The 17,053-nt window shown below is 37.9% G+C and overlaps 4 protein-coding genes across 4 annotated transcripts in view; 1 reads left to right on the forward strand and 3 right to left on the reverse strand.

Moving 5' to 3' along the window:
* Nucleotides 1–1,091: 1,091 nt before the first annotated feature.
* LOC133638496 (uncharacterized) lies at nt 1,092–13,739 on the forward strand. The gene is made up of 2 exons (XM_062031165.1): nt 1,092–1,577; nt 12,190–13,739. Exon 2 carries the CDS (start codon nt 12,408–12,410, stop codon nt 13,338–13,340), a length of 933 nt encoding a protein of 310 aa, XP_061887149.1. The 5' UTR covers nt 1,092–1,577; nt 12,190–12,407; the 3' UTR covers nt 13,341–13,739.
* LOC133638500 (histone H2B 1/2) lies at nt 4,773–5,227 on the reverse strand. Its single transcript, XM_062031170.1, has one exon. The coding sequence runs from the start codon at nt 5,225–5,227 to the stop codon at nt 4,853–4,855; it is 375 nt and encodes a 124-aa protein (XP_061887154.1). The 3' UTR covers nt 4,773–4,852.
* Nucleotides 6,196–17,053, reverse strand: part of zgc:163040 (uncharacterized protein LOC100038789 homolog) — a 30,281-nt gene continuing 19,423 nt past the window's right edge. The window contains 1 exon segment of the mRNA XM_062031166.1: nt 6,196–6,563. Within this exon segment, the coding sequence (XP_061887150.1) occupies nt 6,247–6,563 (317 nt within the window). The 3' untranslated portion in view covers nt 6,196–6,246.
* Nucleotides 7,173–9,546, reverse strand: LOC133638498 (histone H2A). Its single transcript, XM_062031168.1, has one exon. The coding sequence runs from the start codon at nt 9,531–9,533 to the stop codon at nt 9,150–9,152; it is 384 nt and encodes a 127-aa protein (XP_061887152.1). The 5' UTR covers nt 9,534–9,546; the 3' UTR covers nt 7,173–9,149.

Raw genomic sequence — 17,053 nt, forward strand, 5'->3', positions numbered from 1 at the left:
CATTTTGCTTTTGGCGGTGACTTCCTGATATGACCTGATGAAGGAAAAGCTCAACTGTTGTTCATAACTGACCCACACCCCTCTTTCCATGTACACCATTAAAGAGTTGTGATTGGACAATTTACGAACTTGTCCCACCTATCGACAAGACAAAATGTAATGATTGGATTTCGTTTCTGTCAACATTTTCGTCTCATATTTATACTTTAACATGTCAGTTAATTGTGTTATCATCTTAGTAAACGTTTTGATTACTTAGCATATTATTTTTACCTGCTCCCATGTAAAAAAAAAAAAACTCAAATAAAATAAAATACAATTTTATTAAATAAACAAACAAAATAAACAGGGCTACAGCTGTTTAAAACAAAAACGGTAACATTAAAAAAATGGATAGATGTTGATAGTCCAACTCATACTGACTGGTATACACAAGCTATGGAAATGATATCAGTAGAAATTAACTGCATTTAGTTTAGATAATAATGAGTCATATATTGGAATATGGGATCCATTATTTAACATTTTTTTAACTATTAAATGAACCTAAATATGACTTATTGTATCTTTGTGGATAAAATATATATGTATATGTATATGTATATATATATATATATATATATATATATATATATATATATATATATATATATATATATATATATATATATATATATATATATATATATACACACATTTTTGTATATACACATATATATATATATATATATATATATATATATATATATATATATATATATATATATATATATATATATATACATATATATATATATATATATGTATATATATATATATATATATATATATATATATATATATATATATATATATATATATATATATATATATATATATATATATATATATATATATATATATATATTAGGGGTGGGCAAGTTAATGCGTTAATTTTGAGTTAACCCATCAATCTATTAACGCCGACAAATATTTTATCGCGCGTTATTGCGTATGTTTTTTTTACATGCTTTTATTTTGTTAACGCCTATTGCTGGCTCCTGCGGAAAAGGAAGGAAAACGTGGAAGAAAACAAAACAAGTATAGAGAAGAAGGGTAACTCAACAGAACTTTTACAGGGTCATTTTCATTATAAAGTACTTCTAGGTGGCGGAATTGACAGAAGCAAAGTGGTTTGTAGCCACTGCCAAGCTGAATTTTCTTATCACAGGAGTACTTCCAGTCTAAAATATCACCTTAACGCGAAGCACACTGTTGATGCGAGCAAACCATTCAACAAAGCAGAAAGTGGAGCCAGGCTTCGGCAGACTACGTTAAACGCAGCGTGCGGGAGAAGTATAGATAAACCAGAGCAAGAGAAGCTAACAAATGCCATAGCGAAGTGGATAGTTACAGACTGTAGGCCCATTAGTGTTGTGGAAGACGCCCGCCATCGCAACAAGTGACAGCACGTATGAGCCGCCATCAAGACGCACCAAGAATACACGAGTTGTATGAAAAGGAGAGGACTGTAAAAGTGACAACTTTACAACGTGCAGCTGTAGTTGCTCTCAGTGGGGACTACTGGACATCAATCGGTAAGCATAATTACCTCGGAGTTACAGTGCATTATATTGATGACAAGTGGGGGCTGCATTCACATGTTCTGTCTATAATGAAAAGGCATTATGGAAAGGAAAATTAGAGGAAAATATTTCTGCTGTTACCTCAGAAATTGCCTGTTCGGATGTCATGATTGTGGCTCAGGGATTTGTATGTAGATTATATTTATTTTCCATAACAAACAGGATAACTTAAATACCCTGGCAGAGGCAATAAACTTGAATGTTTGTATTGACATTTTTTGAGTTGATTTTCATAAAATATGCTTTTTAACTGCTACTGTTTAACAAGTACTGATTTAAATTGTGTTTGCACAACAAATGTTTTGGCGCTTTTGTTCATATGAGAGAATATTCCAATAACGGTGCACTACACACTACTTTTTAATTCATTATTGGGTTTTGCGTATACAATGCAGTTCATCGTGATTAATCAGAGAATTAGTGCGATTAACTATGATTCAAATTTTTAATCCTTGCCCAGCCCTAATATATATATATATATATATATATATATATATATATATATATATATATATATATATATATATATATATATATATATATATATATATATATATACACATATATATATATATATATATATATATATATATATATATATATATATATATATATATATATATATATATATATAGAATGTATATAGAATATATCAAACTGTATATTGCAGTGATTCTCAAACTGTGGTAGGCTCTATCTAATGGTACGCCACATAATCACTTAAATAAGTATTAAAACTTATGGTTACGGTTCAAACTGCGTATAATATTACAGTGGCAAAAAATAATAAATATACTTCTTAAACAAAACCTCTGCCTTGTTTTAGATGAATATTTAGGCCTAGTATGCTACTGTGCATTAATTGAAGTGAACTATTTGTATATAGCGCTTTTCTCTAGTGACTCAAAGCACTTTTACATAGTGAAACCCAATATCATCATCATCATCATCATTTTTATTTATCTCCTTCATTGATGTGCATCTTTGATAGACAATTTTACCACAATTATTCAGTTACACCGTTACACACCAATGCCTGAGAAGGAGCAGGATGAAGAAAATCTTATATTTTCCTGCCCCCTTCACATAATACATAGTCTTACTTAATGATATGTGAACCAACAATTACATCCAAATATAACGAAAACAAAACAAAACAAAACAAAACAAAAAAACACAAGTGCAAAACTTCATGAAGTACAAACCGAACAAAAATACAAAAGAAGTAATATACAGGTACACCTCACAGGATGATACAAAACAGATACAAAACCAGGCAAAAAACAAGTAAATTAATAAATATAAAGCAAAATGTAAACACTTATGGCTGTCCATATGATTTTATTGTTCTGTCTTTATATATTTTTTTCAATTTGAATATATTTTTACAATCTTTTATCTCATTATAAAGAGAATTCCATAGTTTAACCCCCACCACTGATATACACATTTGTTTTAAAGTTGTCCTTGAATACTGATGTTGGAAATGACCTTTTCTTCTATGCTCTTCATTCTCAGAAGTGATGACAAACATTTTTTGTAAATTTGCTGGTAATGTTTTGCTTTTAGCCTTAAACATGACACATAATGTCTGTAACTTTACTAGCTCCTGTAATTTCAATAAACCTGAATTAATGAATAATATGTTAGTGTGTTCTAAGTAATCTACTTTATGAATAATCCTTATAGCTCTTTTCTGTAGTTGATACAATGCCTTTATGTTACTCTTATATGTGTTCCCCCACACTTCCACACAGTAGTTGATATATGGCAATATAAGTGCACAATACAATATACGCATTGCCTTATAATCTAACACATATTTTACCTTATTTAATATAAAAATACTCTTAGACATCTTTTTCCGCAGATGTGCAATATGAGATTTCCATGTCAGACCGTCATCCAGTATCACTCCTAAAAATCTAAGTTCAGAAACCCTTTCAATATCTATTCCATTTATTGACAATTTGATCGTTTCCTCCCTTTTCCTCTTACAAAAAATCATGAACTTTGTTTTTTCTACATTTAATGATAATTTATTGGCATCAAACCATCTCTTAAGTTTAATCATTTCCTGTTCAATAATTTTTGATAATGCTTTTAAGTCGTGTCCCGAACTATAAAAGTTGGTGTCGTCCGCAAATAATACAAATTTCAATAACTTTGATACCTCACATATATCATTAATATATAAAATAAACAATTTTGGTCCCAAAACCGAACCTTGTGGAATTCCACATTCAATCCTCATTTGTTCAGATGTATTACCCATAAAATCCACAAACTCTTGTCTATTATCTAAATAACTTCTTAGCCAGTCTAAAACTACTCCTCTCACACCAAATGAATACAACTTGGACAATAATATAGAATGATCTATAGTATCAAATGCTTTTTTAAGATCGATAAATACCCCTATAGTGTATTTCTTATTATCAGTTGCTGTTGCTATATCCTCAATTATATTCATTACAGCTGAAGCAGTGGATCTATTGGTCCGGAATCCATACTGGCTCTCACTCAACAGCATGTTCTTTTCAATAAAACTATCTAATTTTTTTACAAATATTTTTTCAATTATTTTAGAAAATTGTGACAGTAGTGACACTGGTCTGTAATTAGTGAATCTATGTTTATCTCCCGTTTTAAAGAGTGGAATTACCTTTGCTACCTTCATTTTATTTGGAATATCTAAGTTACATTTAAACCAGTGGGTGGCACTGGGAGCAGGTGGGTAAAGTGTCGTGCCCAAGGACACAACGGCAGTGACTCGGATGGCGGAAGCGGGGATCGAACCTGGAACCCTCAAGTTGCTGGCACGGCCACTCTGCCAACCGAGCTATACCGCCCCATAATGTTGGTCATTATTGTGGTACTTGGAAAGCCAAGTTTTTTCTGAGGTGGCACTTGGTGAAAAAAGTTTGAGAACCAGTGTCACTGGTGTATTGCATTATAATATAAGATAAACAAGTCAGGATTATTATTTTTTTTACCTCAACCAAATTATAATGACCCAAATGTGTATAACTGCACACAAAAATCTAGCCTTAATAATAAACCCATTTTTATTCATCAAGCAATATATGGTATTTGTTACAACTGCATGAGCAAACTGTATGTTGTGCCATTTGTGCACCAAATATGAAGTGATCAGGGACCCGACTCTTGAGTGAAGGTGAGTGGCTCTTATAAGAGCCGTTGAATGTTGATATCATCGGAGCAAGTTACTTGGAGCTGGTGTACTTTGTCACAGCCTTGGTGCCCTCTGACACAGCATGCTTGGCCAGTTCACCGGGCAGCAGGAGACGGACTGCAGTCTGAATCTCTCTGGAGGAGATGGTGGATCTCTTGTTGTAGTGAGCCAGACGGGACGCCTCAGAAGCGATGCGCTCGAAGATGTCGTTGACGAATGAGTTCATGATGCTCATGGCCTTGGACGAGATGCCGGTATCAGGGTGTACCTGCTTCAGTACCTTATACACATAGATAGCATAGCTCTCCTTCCTTGTCTTTCTCCTCTTTCCTTTTCCCTTGCCGGCCGCCTTGGTGACGGCTTTTTTGGAGCCCTTCTTGGGCGCTGACTTTGCCGGTTCAGGCATAGTTGCTGGGTATATCAGTTGACGGTCAGACACCCGGGCCAGTGTCTTTGTATACAATTCATGCAAATACGTCTGTGCCAACGCCTTTCTGTGATTGGCTGACGCATTTCCCACACAATTCTGTCTGCCCGGGATTCCAGCGTCACATGATACATTTGTTGAACGGCACTTTAGTGTTGAAAGCGTTGAAATGGAAAACATAATTGCATGTCACGAATGCAAATATCGGATAAATTATAAATACTCTTAGACACCGATGCTAGTTTGAAAAAAAAAGGAAAAAAAAGGCTCCCTCGTTTACATCGGAGGATGTTTGTGAACTGTAAAGATACCTAAATGACGAAATGGAACTGAACTTGTAACATTTGGGAAAGTAAAACATTACCACGGACGGTGTATGTTATAGTTTAAAGTTCAGTTTTAGAACTAGCAACAGTACTAGTAGAATTCCCACCTTACTGAATCACGTGAGAATATGCACACACATATGCTCCATTGTAAGCAGGTTGTGTCACGTTTGTGTCCAAATAGCCAGATACACATTGACGCGGTCAAACTGCCATACCAGTATCCATCCATTCATTTCTACCGCTAGTCCTTTCATCATTAATCATGCAGAGAGTGAAGTCATCACACATTAGAGATGTGACATTCGCAAACAAATTGGGTTTTTTTGAACAGCTCTTTTGAGTGAACATTGGTAGCCGTCCGTTTGGGAGCCCTTTTTTATGCACATGCATCACTCGTCTGTCAACTAGACAATTAGTCAATCAAATGAGGCGTAGCAATGTTTAAGTATCTTAAAATTGTCTTTGTTTTATTTGTAGTGGATTCATTTTTCTAGTTCTTTGTTATACATGTGTGGACATTTGAATGCAATGAGAGAGCTGTAGTAAAAATAACGGATCAAAAATCATAATTGAGGCACTTATGATTATGAGTGAGGACAGGAACCCTTAGTGGTGTGGGTGGCCCTTAAAAGGACCTTTGATTTTGAGTATTTGACAAGAGTGATTTATTTATCCTCCAAAGCCGTACAGGGTACGTCCCTGTCGCTTGAGAGCATAGACTACATCCATGGCGGTCACGGTCTTTCTCTTTGCATGCTCCGTGTAGGTGACAGCGTCACGAATGACGTTCTCCAGGAAGACCTTCAACACTCCACGAGTCTCTTCATAGATCAGGCCGGAGATTCGCTTGACTCCACCGCGGCGAGCCAGGCGACGGATTGCTGGTTTAGTGATACCCTGGATGTTATCACGGAGAACTTTACGGTGCCTCTTGGCACCTCCTTTGCCAAGTCCCTTCCCTCCTTTGCCTCTTCCAGACATGATGAATGATAGATGTGTGTGGATTACAATGATCATTACCTCTCCTGAGCAGCCAATTTATTACATAACTGCGGACCTGAGAGAGGACTGCTGCAGTCATCTGGGTTGGCCAGTCATTCAGTGAGCAGCACCCCTCCGCCATAACTTCAACGTGAAGGAATTACATTCTTTATTTTGCATTGTTTTATCAAATGTTATTGAAATGGAGCAATTACTTGTACAAATAGCAGGAAAATGGTGCAATGTAAGTGTATATGATTTTGTTACATCAAATTACCATCAAAAGTGTTTCCATTTCATTGTTCACTTGATTTGCTGGCTTTTTGAAGTACCTACTTGGTAGTTTAAATGCAAACCAAACTATGGAGGAATTTTAACCTACTCTCGATTTTGGAATACATGTACACATTCCCATCGAACATAATAGACTCGTAATTGAATCGAATCAAGACACACTAAATTCTGCATATAATTGTGTATTAAACGTTTTGGCAAATGTCGACAAAAAGAGTGGAATAAAATTTTGGTCTTAAGTGTTTTATGACATGCTTGTTAGAATAATGAAACTTTGGCATGTATACAGCCAATGATATAGCTTTAATACATTGTTTTTAATAAGACAAAACTCCTATATCAATGATTTTGCAAAAATTACATATCTTTCGACATTGCTTCTTTCTCGTAAGGCAATTTTTTTATGACAAAACTACACAGCATTTCATGTTAAAGACAAAAATATAATCAGAGAGGAAAAAACAAACCTCCAATATCTGCACACTATACATATACACAAAGTCAAGACATTGCAATTTTTCATTATATCATACTATAAATATGACAATAAAGTCCATTCTATTCTATACTCATTGATTTGGGTAAAGACAGCATGCTTACATGCTATTAAAATATATATTGTTGAACTATATTTTGTAATGCCATTGTGGTACAAGCATCTGTTTATATGCAATGCAAAATCACTTCATCTAGTGCAGTGGTTCTTAACCTAGGTTCGATCGAACCCTAGGGGTTCGGTGAGTCGGGGTCAGGGGTTCGGCGGAGGTCAAAACACACCAGACTCATTGTGTAAATAAAAACTTCTCCCTATCGGCGTATAACGGATACGGCAACAGCAGAAGTCAGACTGATTTGCAGGCGTGTAATTTGTTGTGAGTTTATGCACTGTGTTGGTTTTGTTGTTTGAACAAGTTGATGTTCATGCACAGTTCATTTTGTGCACCAGTAAAAAAATGTGGTAACACTTTAGTATGGGGAACATATTCACCATTAATTAGTTGCTTATTAACATGCAAATGGATCTTAACTAGTCATTAAGTACTTAATGCCTTGTTCGGCATGGCCTTATTATAACCCTAACCCTAAACCTATAACTCTAAATTAAGTCTTTGTTACTTAGAATATGTTCCCCCAGTGTCCAAAAAACTCTAAATTAAGTCTTTTTTACTTAGAAAATGTTCCCCATACTAAAGTGTCACCAAAAACATAACTTTGTCATGAATTTGAAAAAAAACATTTTATTTTTCACTAAAGGGTTCAGTGAATGCGCATATGAAACTGGTGGGATCCGGTACCTCCAACAAGGTTAAGAACCACTGATCTAGTATCTGTTGTACTTAATAGCATGGTGTCAAAACCTCACTGTCTTTAGTAGACACGTCTATAACAAGCCACCTAGACTCATGTCAATTTGGCCTTTACTTAGGCCAGGGGTCGGCAACCCAAAATGTTGAAAGAGCCATATTGGAGCAAAAATACAAAAACAAATCTGTCTGGAGCCGCAACAAATTAGAAGCCATATTACATACAGATAGTGTGTCATGAGATATACATTGAATTGAGATGACTTAAAGGAAACTAAATGAGCTCAAATATAGCTACAAATGAGGCATAATGATGCAATATGTACATATAGCTAGGCTAAATAGCATGTTAGCATCGATTAGCTTGCAGTCATGCAGTGACCAAATATGTCTGATTAGCACTCCACACAAGTCAATAACATCAACAAAACTCACCTTTGTGTATTCACGCACAACGTTAACAGTTTGGTGGACAAAATGAGACAGAAAAAGAAGTGGCATGAAACACGTCCTAGGAAGTCGGAGAAAGTTATACATGGAAACAAACTAAAGGTGAGTTCAAGGACCGCCAAAATTAGTAGGACAAAACGGTGCTCGCCAAATACTCGAATCAGTGAAGCATGTTTAATACAAACAGTGTGCTTTATAACAATTAGGGAGGTTTGTGTCATGTTTGTCCTCCCACAGAAACCATACTAAAACAAACAAAAAAGTTTTTTTTCCCCCTCATCTTTTTCCATTTTTCATACATTTTTGAAAAAGCTTCAGAGAGCCACTAGGGCGGCGCTAAAGAGCCACATGCGGCTCTAGAGCCGCGGGTTGCCGACCCCTGACTCAGGCTAAGATTTGTTAGTTTCATTAAAGGCAGTCAAACGGAATCAGACCCTGAGAACTGATATTTTCAAAGTCTCTTCAATGGAAACAAGCTCACTACAGATAAGTGGGTGGCTCTTAAAAGAGCCGTTGTGGAGATCTTCCTTACAGAAAACAGTCTTACTTCTTGGCAGCCTTCTCGGTCTTCTTGGGCAGAAGGACAGCCTGGATGTTGGGCAGGACACCGCCCTGGGCGATAGTCACTCCGCCAAGGAGTTTGTTGAGCTCCTCGTCGTTGCGGACGGCGAGCTGCAAATGGCGGGGGATGATCCTAGTTTTCTTATTGTCGCGAGCTGCGTTGCCGGCTAACTCCAAGATTTCAGCAGTCAAGTACTCGAGCACTGCCGCCAGGTAGACGGGGGCGCCGGCACCGATACGCTCGCCATAGTTGCCTTTGCGGAGCAGCCTGTGGACACGACCCACCGGGAACTGAAGCCCAGCCCGGGATGATCGGGTCTTAGCCTTGGCTCTAGCCTTGCCGCCGGTTTTGCCGCGTCCAGACATGATTTGGTTGAGAGATACGTAACTCAAAGACCATCGAATGAGGGAACAGACTCTATATACACAAGACTGCTGCTCAATGATTGGTTAGCTGAAGCGGGAAAGGATTCGGCCAATCAAAAATTGGCTACTTCAACGTCACATGATGTCAAACTACTAGTACTCAAAGTAGTTCGGAATTAATCATAATTGTATGCTTTACCATAACATTAAAAATGATGGTGATACCCTGGATGTTATCACGGAGAACTTTGCATGATACAAATATGTACTCGTTCAATACTAAAAGCCAGAAATGTATTGTCATTATATTAACACTGCAACGTGGTACCAGATCTACCACCCAAGCAATGTCAAAAGGCAACTGTTGCGTTCCATTCCGTAGAACATCTTTTGCCCAGACTGCCTTTTCAATAATGACATTTTGAAAAGTATACCTGCACTTATCACTTTCAAAAAACAAACAAAATTGTGGCTAGTTGAGAAACAATTGTGTTCCCATATTTAGTTTTTACTAATTGGTTTTTATCTAGTCTGCACTTTGTCTGTGTTATTATTATTATTGTTTTTTATCTAGTTTGCACTTTGTCTATGTTATTACTATTATCATTATTATTGACTCATCTTTGCCTTATTCTTTTTATTTTCCTATTTTAATGATGTTGGATCTGTGTTGTTGTTGTTGTTGTTGTTGTTGTTGTTGTTGTTGTTGTTGTTGTTGTTGTTGTTGTTGTTGTTGTTGTTGTTGTTGTTGTTGTTGTTGGGGACAAGTGTTGTAAATTAGCTTTGGCTACAAACACTATGATGCATACATTGGATAACTGTTTCAGATGTCTATGTTTCTGCATCGGTCCCTATTTCAAATAAACCTTTATATATAATAAATATGCTTTTTGAATGAGTCTTTTTATTGTCATCTATATAAGCAATATGCTCCTCTCTGTATAATAAAAAACAACTATTCAATAGTGAATTTTATGTTTTAATTCAACACATACGCAATCCGTTGTTGACAGAGAGGACCACTCAAAGAAGAATCAATTAGTTCCCTTTATTGCCTTACCTTCTTAAATTATGTCATATATACCCCCACTGATCATTGTACTCAATCTTATTTAGGGTAAGATAAATACTAGCTGATGAGAATGATATGTTCCATGTTGTTGTGTTTATTTTCACAAATGTGTTAATCATATGGTTACTGTTGGCGGATCCGGTACCGGTCCGTGACGCATTTGCTACCGGGCCGCAGAGAAACATTTAATATTTTGTAAACAACTGCATTTTCTCCGACTTCACTTTCACCTATCCCATTAGACCAGGGGTCGGCAACCCAAAATGTTGAAAGAGCCATATTGGACCAAAAAACTAATCCGTCTCGAGCCGCCAAAAATTAAAAGCCTTACATAAGCCCATATAATGAAGGCAATGTACACTATATTAGCCTACTATCAAAATGACTAAGTAGGCTACAAATACATATTGAGCATTCATGATTAAATGTTTATTTTTCCTGGAGCGAATGACGCACCACGTGACTACTCTGCTGTACGATGGTGCTTTAAGTTCAACTTCCATTACAATATTGATCTGTTATGTTTCGTTGCGTTGATTAAATTATAGAAATCCAATAAATAAATCAGATTTTTTTTTAAAGGATTGGAAAAAACAACAACAAAATGGAACGTGCATAATAGGGTTCACATACCTTTATTTAAGTGTGTGTCAAAGTGGTAGCCCTTCGCATTAATCAGTACCCAAGAAGTAGCTCTTGGTTTCAAAAAGGTTGGTGACTACTGGGTTAGAGTATCCGCCCTGTGATCGGTAGGTTGTGAGTTCAAACCAAAGACTCTAAATGCTGAATGCTTAGCACTCAGCATCAAAGGTTGGAATTGGGGGTTAAATCACCAAAAATGATTCCCGGATGCGGCACCGCTGCTGCCCTCACCTCCCAGGGGGTGAAAAAGGGGATGGGTCAAATGCAGAGGACAAATTTCACTACACTTAGTGTGTGTGGGTGTGACAATCATTGGTACTTTAACTTAGGTGTGTTGCTTCCATTTTTGTAGATGGAGCCGGGCGCGACCGTGCACATAAGTATAAAGCGACCAAGCAACTAAAAAAAAACTGATATAGCGTCCTCCTTGTAGTGTGTACTGATGTTAAAAATTATATACACTTCATTGCACATGTACTATATCATTATATCCATTATTAGGTAGTTCGAATACTCAGTTCAATTCAAACTCTGTGTATATCTATATACTATATAGTATATAAATATATAGAGTTTGAATTGAACTACAAAACTTTCATTGAACATATATACAGACATAGGTATAGGTAAATAAATAAATGGACAGGATATATATAGATAAATGGATGTAATGAATAAATATATAGAGAGATAAATGGATATAAATAAATATGTTTTAATATTATTTATATTTAGTTATTATATATTAAATAGATATAAATAGATGATATAAATAAATAAATATACTGTACTACTGCCTGCAGACACATATCATCAGTGTTTCCCAATTCCCATATATTAATTTGTTCTGGGATTATTATTATTATTTGCTTCTATGCTTGCATTTGTGATATCATTTGACTTTCCCATTGCTCATAATTACATTTTTTTTTCACACTACAGATGAGGAGACTGCTCCCCAACCAACAAAGAGAGCTCGGCTGGGGACTGATGTGACAGAGACTGCGAAAGATGGCACAGTATGGCATGAAGAACAGGTGGGAACGGGTCCACATTTCACCCCGCCATCGCCATACAGCGCAGATGGAGAGCCAACAGCTAAGGCCAGGAGGTCAATCACAAGTCGTCTTCAGAGCTTCCTGTGATTCATCACTCTGGACATGCTTGGCATCATTCGAGACTGTACAGTTCAACATGCAAAGCAAACGGAGCATGTGGATTGGTTCATGGGCCTCCCTGAACTAATGGCTTTTATTTCCATCACCATCATGCGGGGAATCATCAGGGTGCCATCACTGCGTGACTGCTGGTCGAAAAACCTGGGAAGCCCACAGATCATCGAAACCATGTCCCGAGGGCGTTTCCAAAACATCATGCATCACCTGCACTTTGATGACAGAGACACCCGCAGCGAGCGAGCACAGACCGATAAGTTTGCTGCAATTTCAAACATATGGGGATTGTTTGCCACCAACTGCATCACATCCTACATCCCTGGTCAACACATCACCATTGACGAACAACTTTTCCCGTCCAAGACTCGCTGCTGTTTCCTACAGTACATTGCATCTAAACCAGACAAGTTTGGGATCAAGTTCTGGGTGGCGTGTGACTTGAAAACCAAATACGTCTGCAACATCCTCCTATATCTTGGCAAGGACGACACTCGGCCTCGTGGGGAGAGAGTGTCTGAGAGTGTAGTCATGAGGCTGATGGAACCATTCTTGGACAAGGGCAGAAATGTTACCACGGACAATTTCTTTACATCACTGTCACTTGCAAAACGACTACTTAGCCGGAATACAACCATCCTCGGCACAGTCAACAAGATTCGCAAAGAAATTCCACCGTCAACTCGACAGATGTACCGCGATGAATTTACCACCCAGGTATTTTCAACCACTGGTGCCACACTGACGGTGTATGCGCCCAAGCGGAGGAAGACTGTATATGTTCTCAGCAGCATGCACAGCACCATTCAGACACAGGATACCACCAAAAAGAAGCCAAACACCATCACACAGTACAACACAACAAAGTGCGGCGTCGATGTCATGGACCAGATGGTGCAGGAACACGGCGCTGGCCAGTAGCAGTGTTCTATAACATGATTGATATTGCAGCACTGAATGCCCACGTGCTCTATCAATTATGCACCGGGAGGCAGGAGAGACGGGTGGATTTCCTGCTGGAACTTGCAAAAGAGTTGGCTCACTCCCACGTGGGTATGAAAAAGGCCCAAAAGGAACAATTATTTCGGCAACAACCCTCCACACCACAACTAGGAAAAAGAGCCAAGTGTCAGGCTAAAATCCAATGCAAGGACAATCGTGCAACTGTGCGCTGTGTTGACTGCTACCGTTATACATGTGGGAAATGCCGAAAGGAGCAATGGCAGTGCCAGGATTGTGAGTGACTGCTCAAATGTATGTCAGTCACGTTTACATGGACATGGTTTTTCATTCTTTGTAAATATGCTTTTTTCTTTGTAAATATATTTTTTTTAACTATTTTTGGCACACAAAAATAACAATTGCTTCTGCAACAACCCTCCACACCAAAACTTGGAAAACAGTTGCTTTTTCATTCTTTGTAAATATGTTTAGTTTTGTATTTTTTTTAACAATAAATGTCAGAGTGTTGATCCCTTCATTCTTGTTGATCCTAAAGAACTAAACTTGCTCTCAAAAGAACCTCCTGAGATGTAAGGTCCCCTCCCCCACACAGGCTCAAGTGGCCCCTGCCATGTGCCACTAACAGCCACATTTTCATAACAAAAGGAGTGTCCACAGGGGACTAGGGGTCAAATGACCCTCGTGTGGGTTTTCTAGGTAAAAAGGTCAATTGTTAAACACTGGATAAAAAAATATACACAATGTTCCCAGGGCTCTGCGTAGGTGCAGGCTGGTTTAAAGATAATGTACATGTCATTGTGTACGTATAGTATATGAAAATAAACAAAGGAGTTATAATGCCACTAAGTCGGGTGTTGCGGCTTTTTTCAGGCGATTAGACAAAATGTGCATGACAGCGAGTGTATGCGTTTGCGTGTAGACAGACCGTTTTAAAACTACACTTGTGTGGATGGAGGTTATTTTAATCCCAAATATGCGTTTAAGTGTTAGTGTGGACTTGGCCTTAGAGCAGTGGTCCGCAACCACCGTGGACCGATTGATACCGAGCCGCACAAGAAATGTAAAACTTTTTTTTTTTATTTAAAAAAAAAAAATTAAATCAACATAAAAAACACAATATATACATTATATATCAATGTAGAACAATAGTCTGCAGGGATACAGTCCGTAAGCACACATGATTGTATTTCTCTATTACAAAAAAAACAAATTTTCAAGCGTCTGCACTCTGCCGCTACAAAAAGGTTGGGGACTAGTGTTGTGTCGTTCGCGAACGATTCGTTCGAAAGAATGAATCTTTTGAGTGAACGTACTGAACCGAATCACTTCATGAACTGATTCGTTCCTTTCTCAGTTCAGTTGAGCTCCGCCGCGACCATGCCGGTATGAGTGGAACTGGCGCATTCTGTGACTCACTGAACCCTCGACGTCGGCGAACGACGCAGCCAATGAGAGGGCGGGGGGAGGGACTGGGCGAACGATTCGTTCACCGCGGATTAACGACATGAATCACTCAGTGAACGACAACGCTCTCGCTCTCGCTCTCGCTCTCTGCTCTGCGGTGGGGGGGGGGGGGGGGGGGGAATGTAGGGCAGGCTGTTTTGAGAAGATTTAAAATAAAAATAATAACTAATATATGTACACATACATAGGCTATTATTTACACAGTTATTGTAACAAAAATAAATTTCTCCTTGGGGATCAATTCTGATTCATATTATTATTATTATTATTATTATCCATTCTACTGCAACTGTTGTTGTTGATGTTGTTTAGTAGCTATCATCATCATTATAATAATGCTGATTTGCAATTAAACTGTACTGCTGCTGCAGAAGTGATTCGGTTCACGTACTGAACTGCGGCCACAGTGTGGCGCTGTGTCAGTCACTGATTCTAGTGATTCAGTACAGTCAAAAGAACTGCAGAAGTGATTCGGTTCACATACTGAACTGCGGCCACAGTGTGGCGCTGTGTCAGTCACTGATTCTAGTGATTCAGTACAGTCAAAAGAACTGCAGAAGTGATTCGGTTCACATACTGAACTGCGGCCACAGTGTGGCGCTGTGTCAGTCACTGATTCTAGTGATTCAGTACAGTCAAAAGAACTGCAGAAGTGATTCGGTTCACATACTGAACTGCGGCCACAGTGTGGCGCTGTGTCAGTCACTGATTCTAGTGATTCAGTACAGTCAAAAGAACTGCAGATCCCATGAAAACAAGCCACATGAAAACAAACACACGTCCCCATTATCTCAACACATAAAGTTATGAGAGTAGACTACTAGTCTACTAGCAGTCTACTGGCGGGGGGTAAAGTGTAGGGCAGGCTGTTTTGAGAAGATTTAAAATAAAAATAATAACTAATGTATGTACATATACATAGGCTATTATTTACACAGTTATTGTAACAAAAATAAATTTCTCCTTGGGGATCAATTCTGATTCATATTATTATTATTAATATTATCCCTTCTACTGCAACTGTTGTTGTTGTTAGATTAACGCGAGTCCCTACGCAGTTTGCTGCTTCTCCCGCGAATGTCTGCACTGTACTGTACTACGTACTGTACTAAGGGGCGCCCTCTTAGTGTTGTGTCGTTGGCGAACGTGATTCAGGGAGGGGCGGTAGTGTTGTCGTTCGCGAACGTGATTCAGGGAGGGGCGGTAGTGTTGTCGTTCGCGAACGTAATTCAGGAAGGGGCGGTAGTGTTGTCGTTCGCGAACGTGATTCAGGGAGGAGCGGTAGTGTTGTGTGGGCGCCTATTTGCTGCTTCTCCCGTGAATGTCTGCACTGTACTGTACTACGCACGCCCCCCCCCTCCTATTTTTTTATTTTGGGGGGGGGATTCGGTGAACACATTTTTGAACGAATCATTTTAAGGAACTGATTCTAGTGATTCAGTACAGTCAAAAGAACTGCCGATTAGGGATGTGCGTATCGATCCTGTGGTATCGATATATCGATACTCACGCTACTCATTTGGCATCACTTTTCTGAAAAAAGTATCGATATAAACCAAAAAAACGGCGTGTGGGGGGTGCAAGCATCCCTTTCAGATGTTTTTGATGACTTACTTAACTTACTATGTGCTGGGACACCCCTGTACCTGGCAGAGTATAGAGCTGGCCCAGTCACGTGACAGGAGACAGCGAATGAGCGTCGTCAACGTGCAACACACACACAGCCAGCCGACAGCGATGCAGCCAGGCATATCCAGTGTTGTCCAATTGTTGACTTAAAACAGGCATTGTTTTTTGTTTTTTTTAGTAATGTTTACTGAATTTTTTTTTTAAATGATTATCCTAAATTCAAATAATTTCCACACAGGGGAATTTACTGTTAGTTGAAAATTGCTTGAGTATTTAAAACAAGATAAGAAAGAGATACAATTTGGAGATTCTTCATCTTTGCATTACAGTTTTATTTTTTTCCAAGAAAATCTTGAATATATGATTGAATGTGATTTTGGTTTTAATCTGTAACATGATTTTCTTACATTTCGAAAACATTAGCCTATTTCATATTTCATTAATTGCTAATTATATCCCAAACTTTAAAAAATAACTGCAGCTTCTTGCAATTCGGATTTGACTGTTAATTAGAAAGCCCTAATATTTAATTATTATTATATGTAATATATAGTTATTATTATATATAATATTTAATT

This window comes from Entelurus aequoreus, linkage group LG21 (genome assembly GCF_033978785.1).
Source record: "Entelurus aequoreus isolate RoL-2023_Sb linkage group LG21, RoL_Eaeq_v1.1, whole genome shotgun sequence".
NCBI classification, from domain to species: Eukaryota; Metazoa; Chordata; class Actinopteri; order Syngnathiformes; family Syngnathidae; genus Entelurus; species Entelurus aequoreus.

Excerpts from the sequence above, each read along its gene's own strand:
- LOC133638496 (XM_062031165.1), top strand. The coding sequence starts at position 12,408 with ATGCTTGGCATCATTCGAGACTGTACAGTTCAACATGCAAAGCAAACG.
- LOC133638498 (XM_062031168.1), bottom strand. The coding sequence starts at position 9,533 with ATGTCTGGACGCGGCAAAACCGGCGGCAAGGCTAGAGCCAAGGCTAAG.
- LOC133638500 (XM_062031170.1), bottom strand. The coding sequence starts at position 5,227 with ATGCCTGAACCGGCAAAGTCAGCGCCCAAGAAGGGCTCCAAAAAAGCC.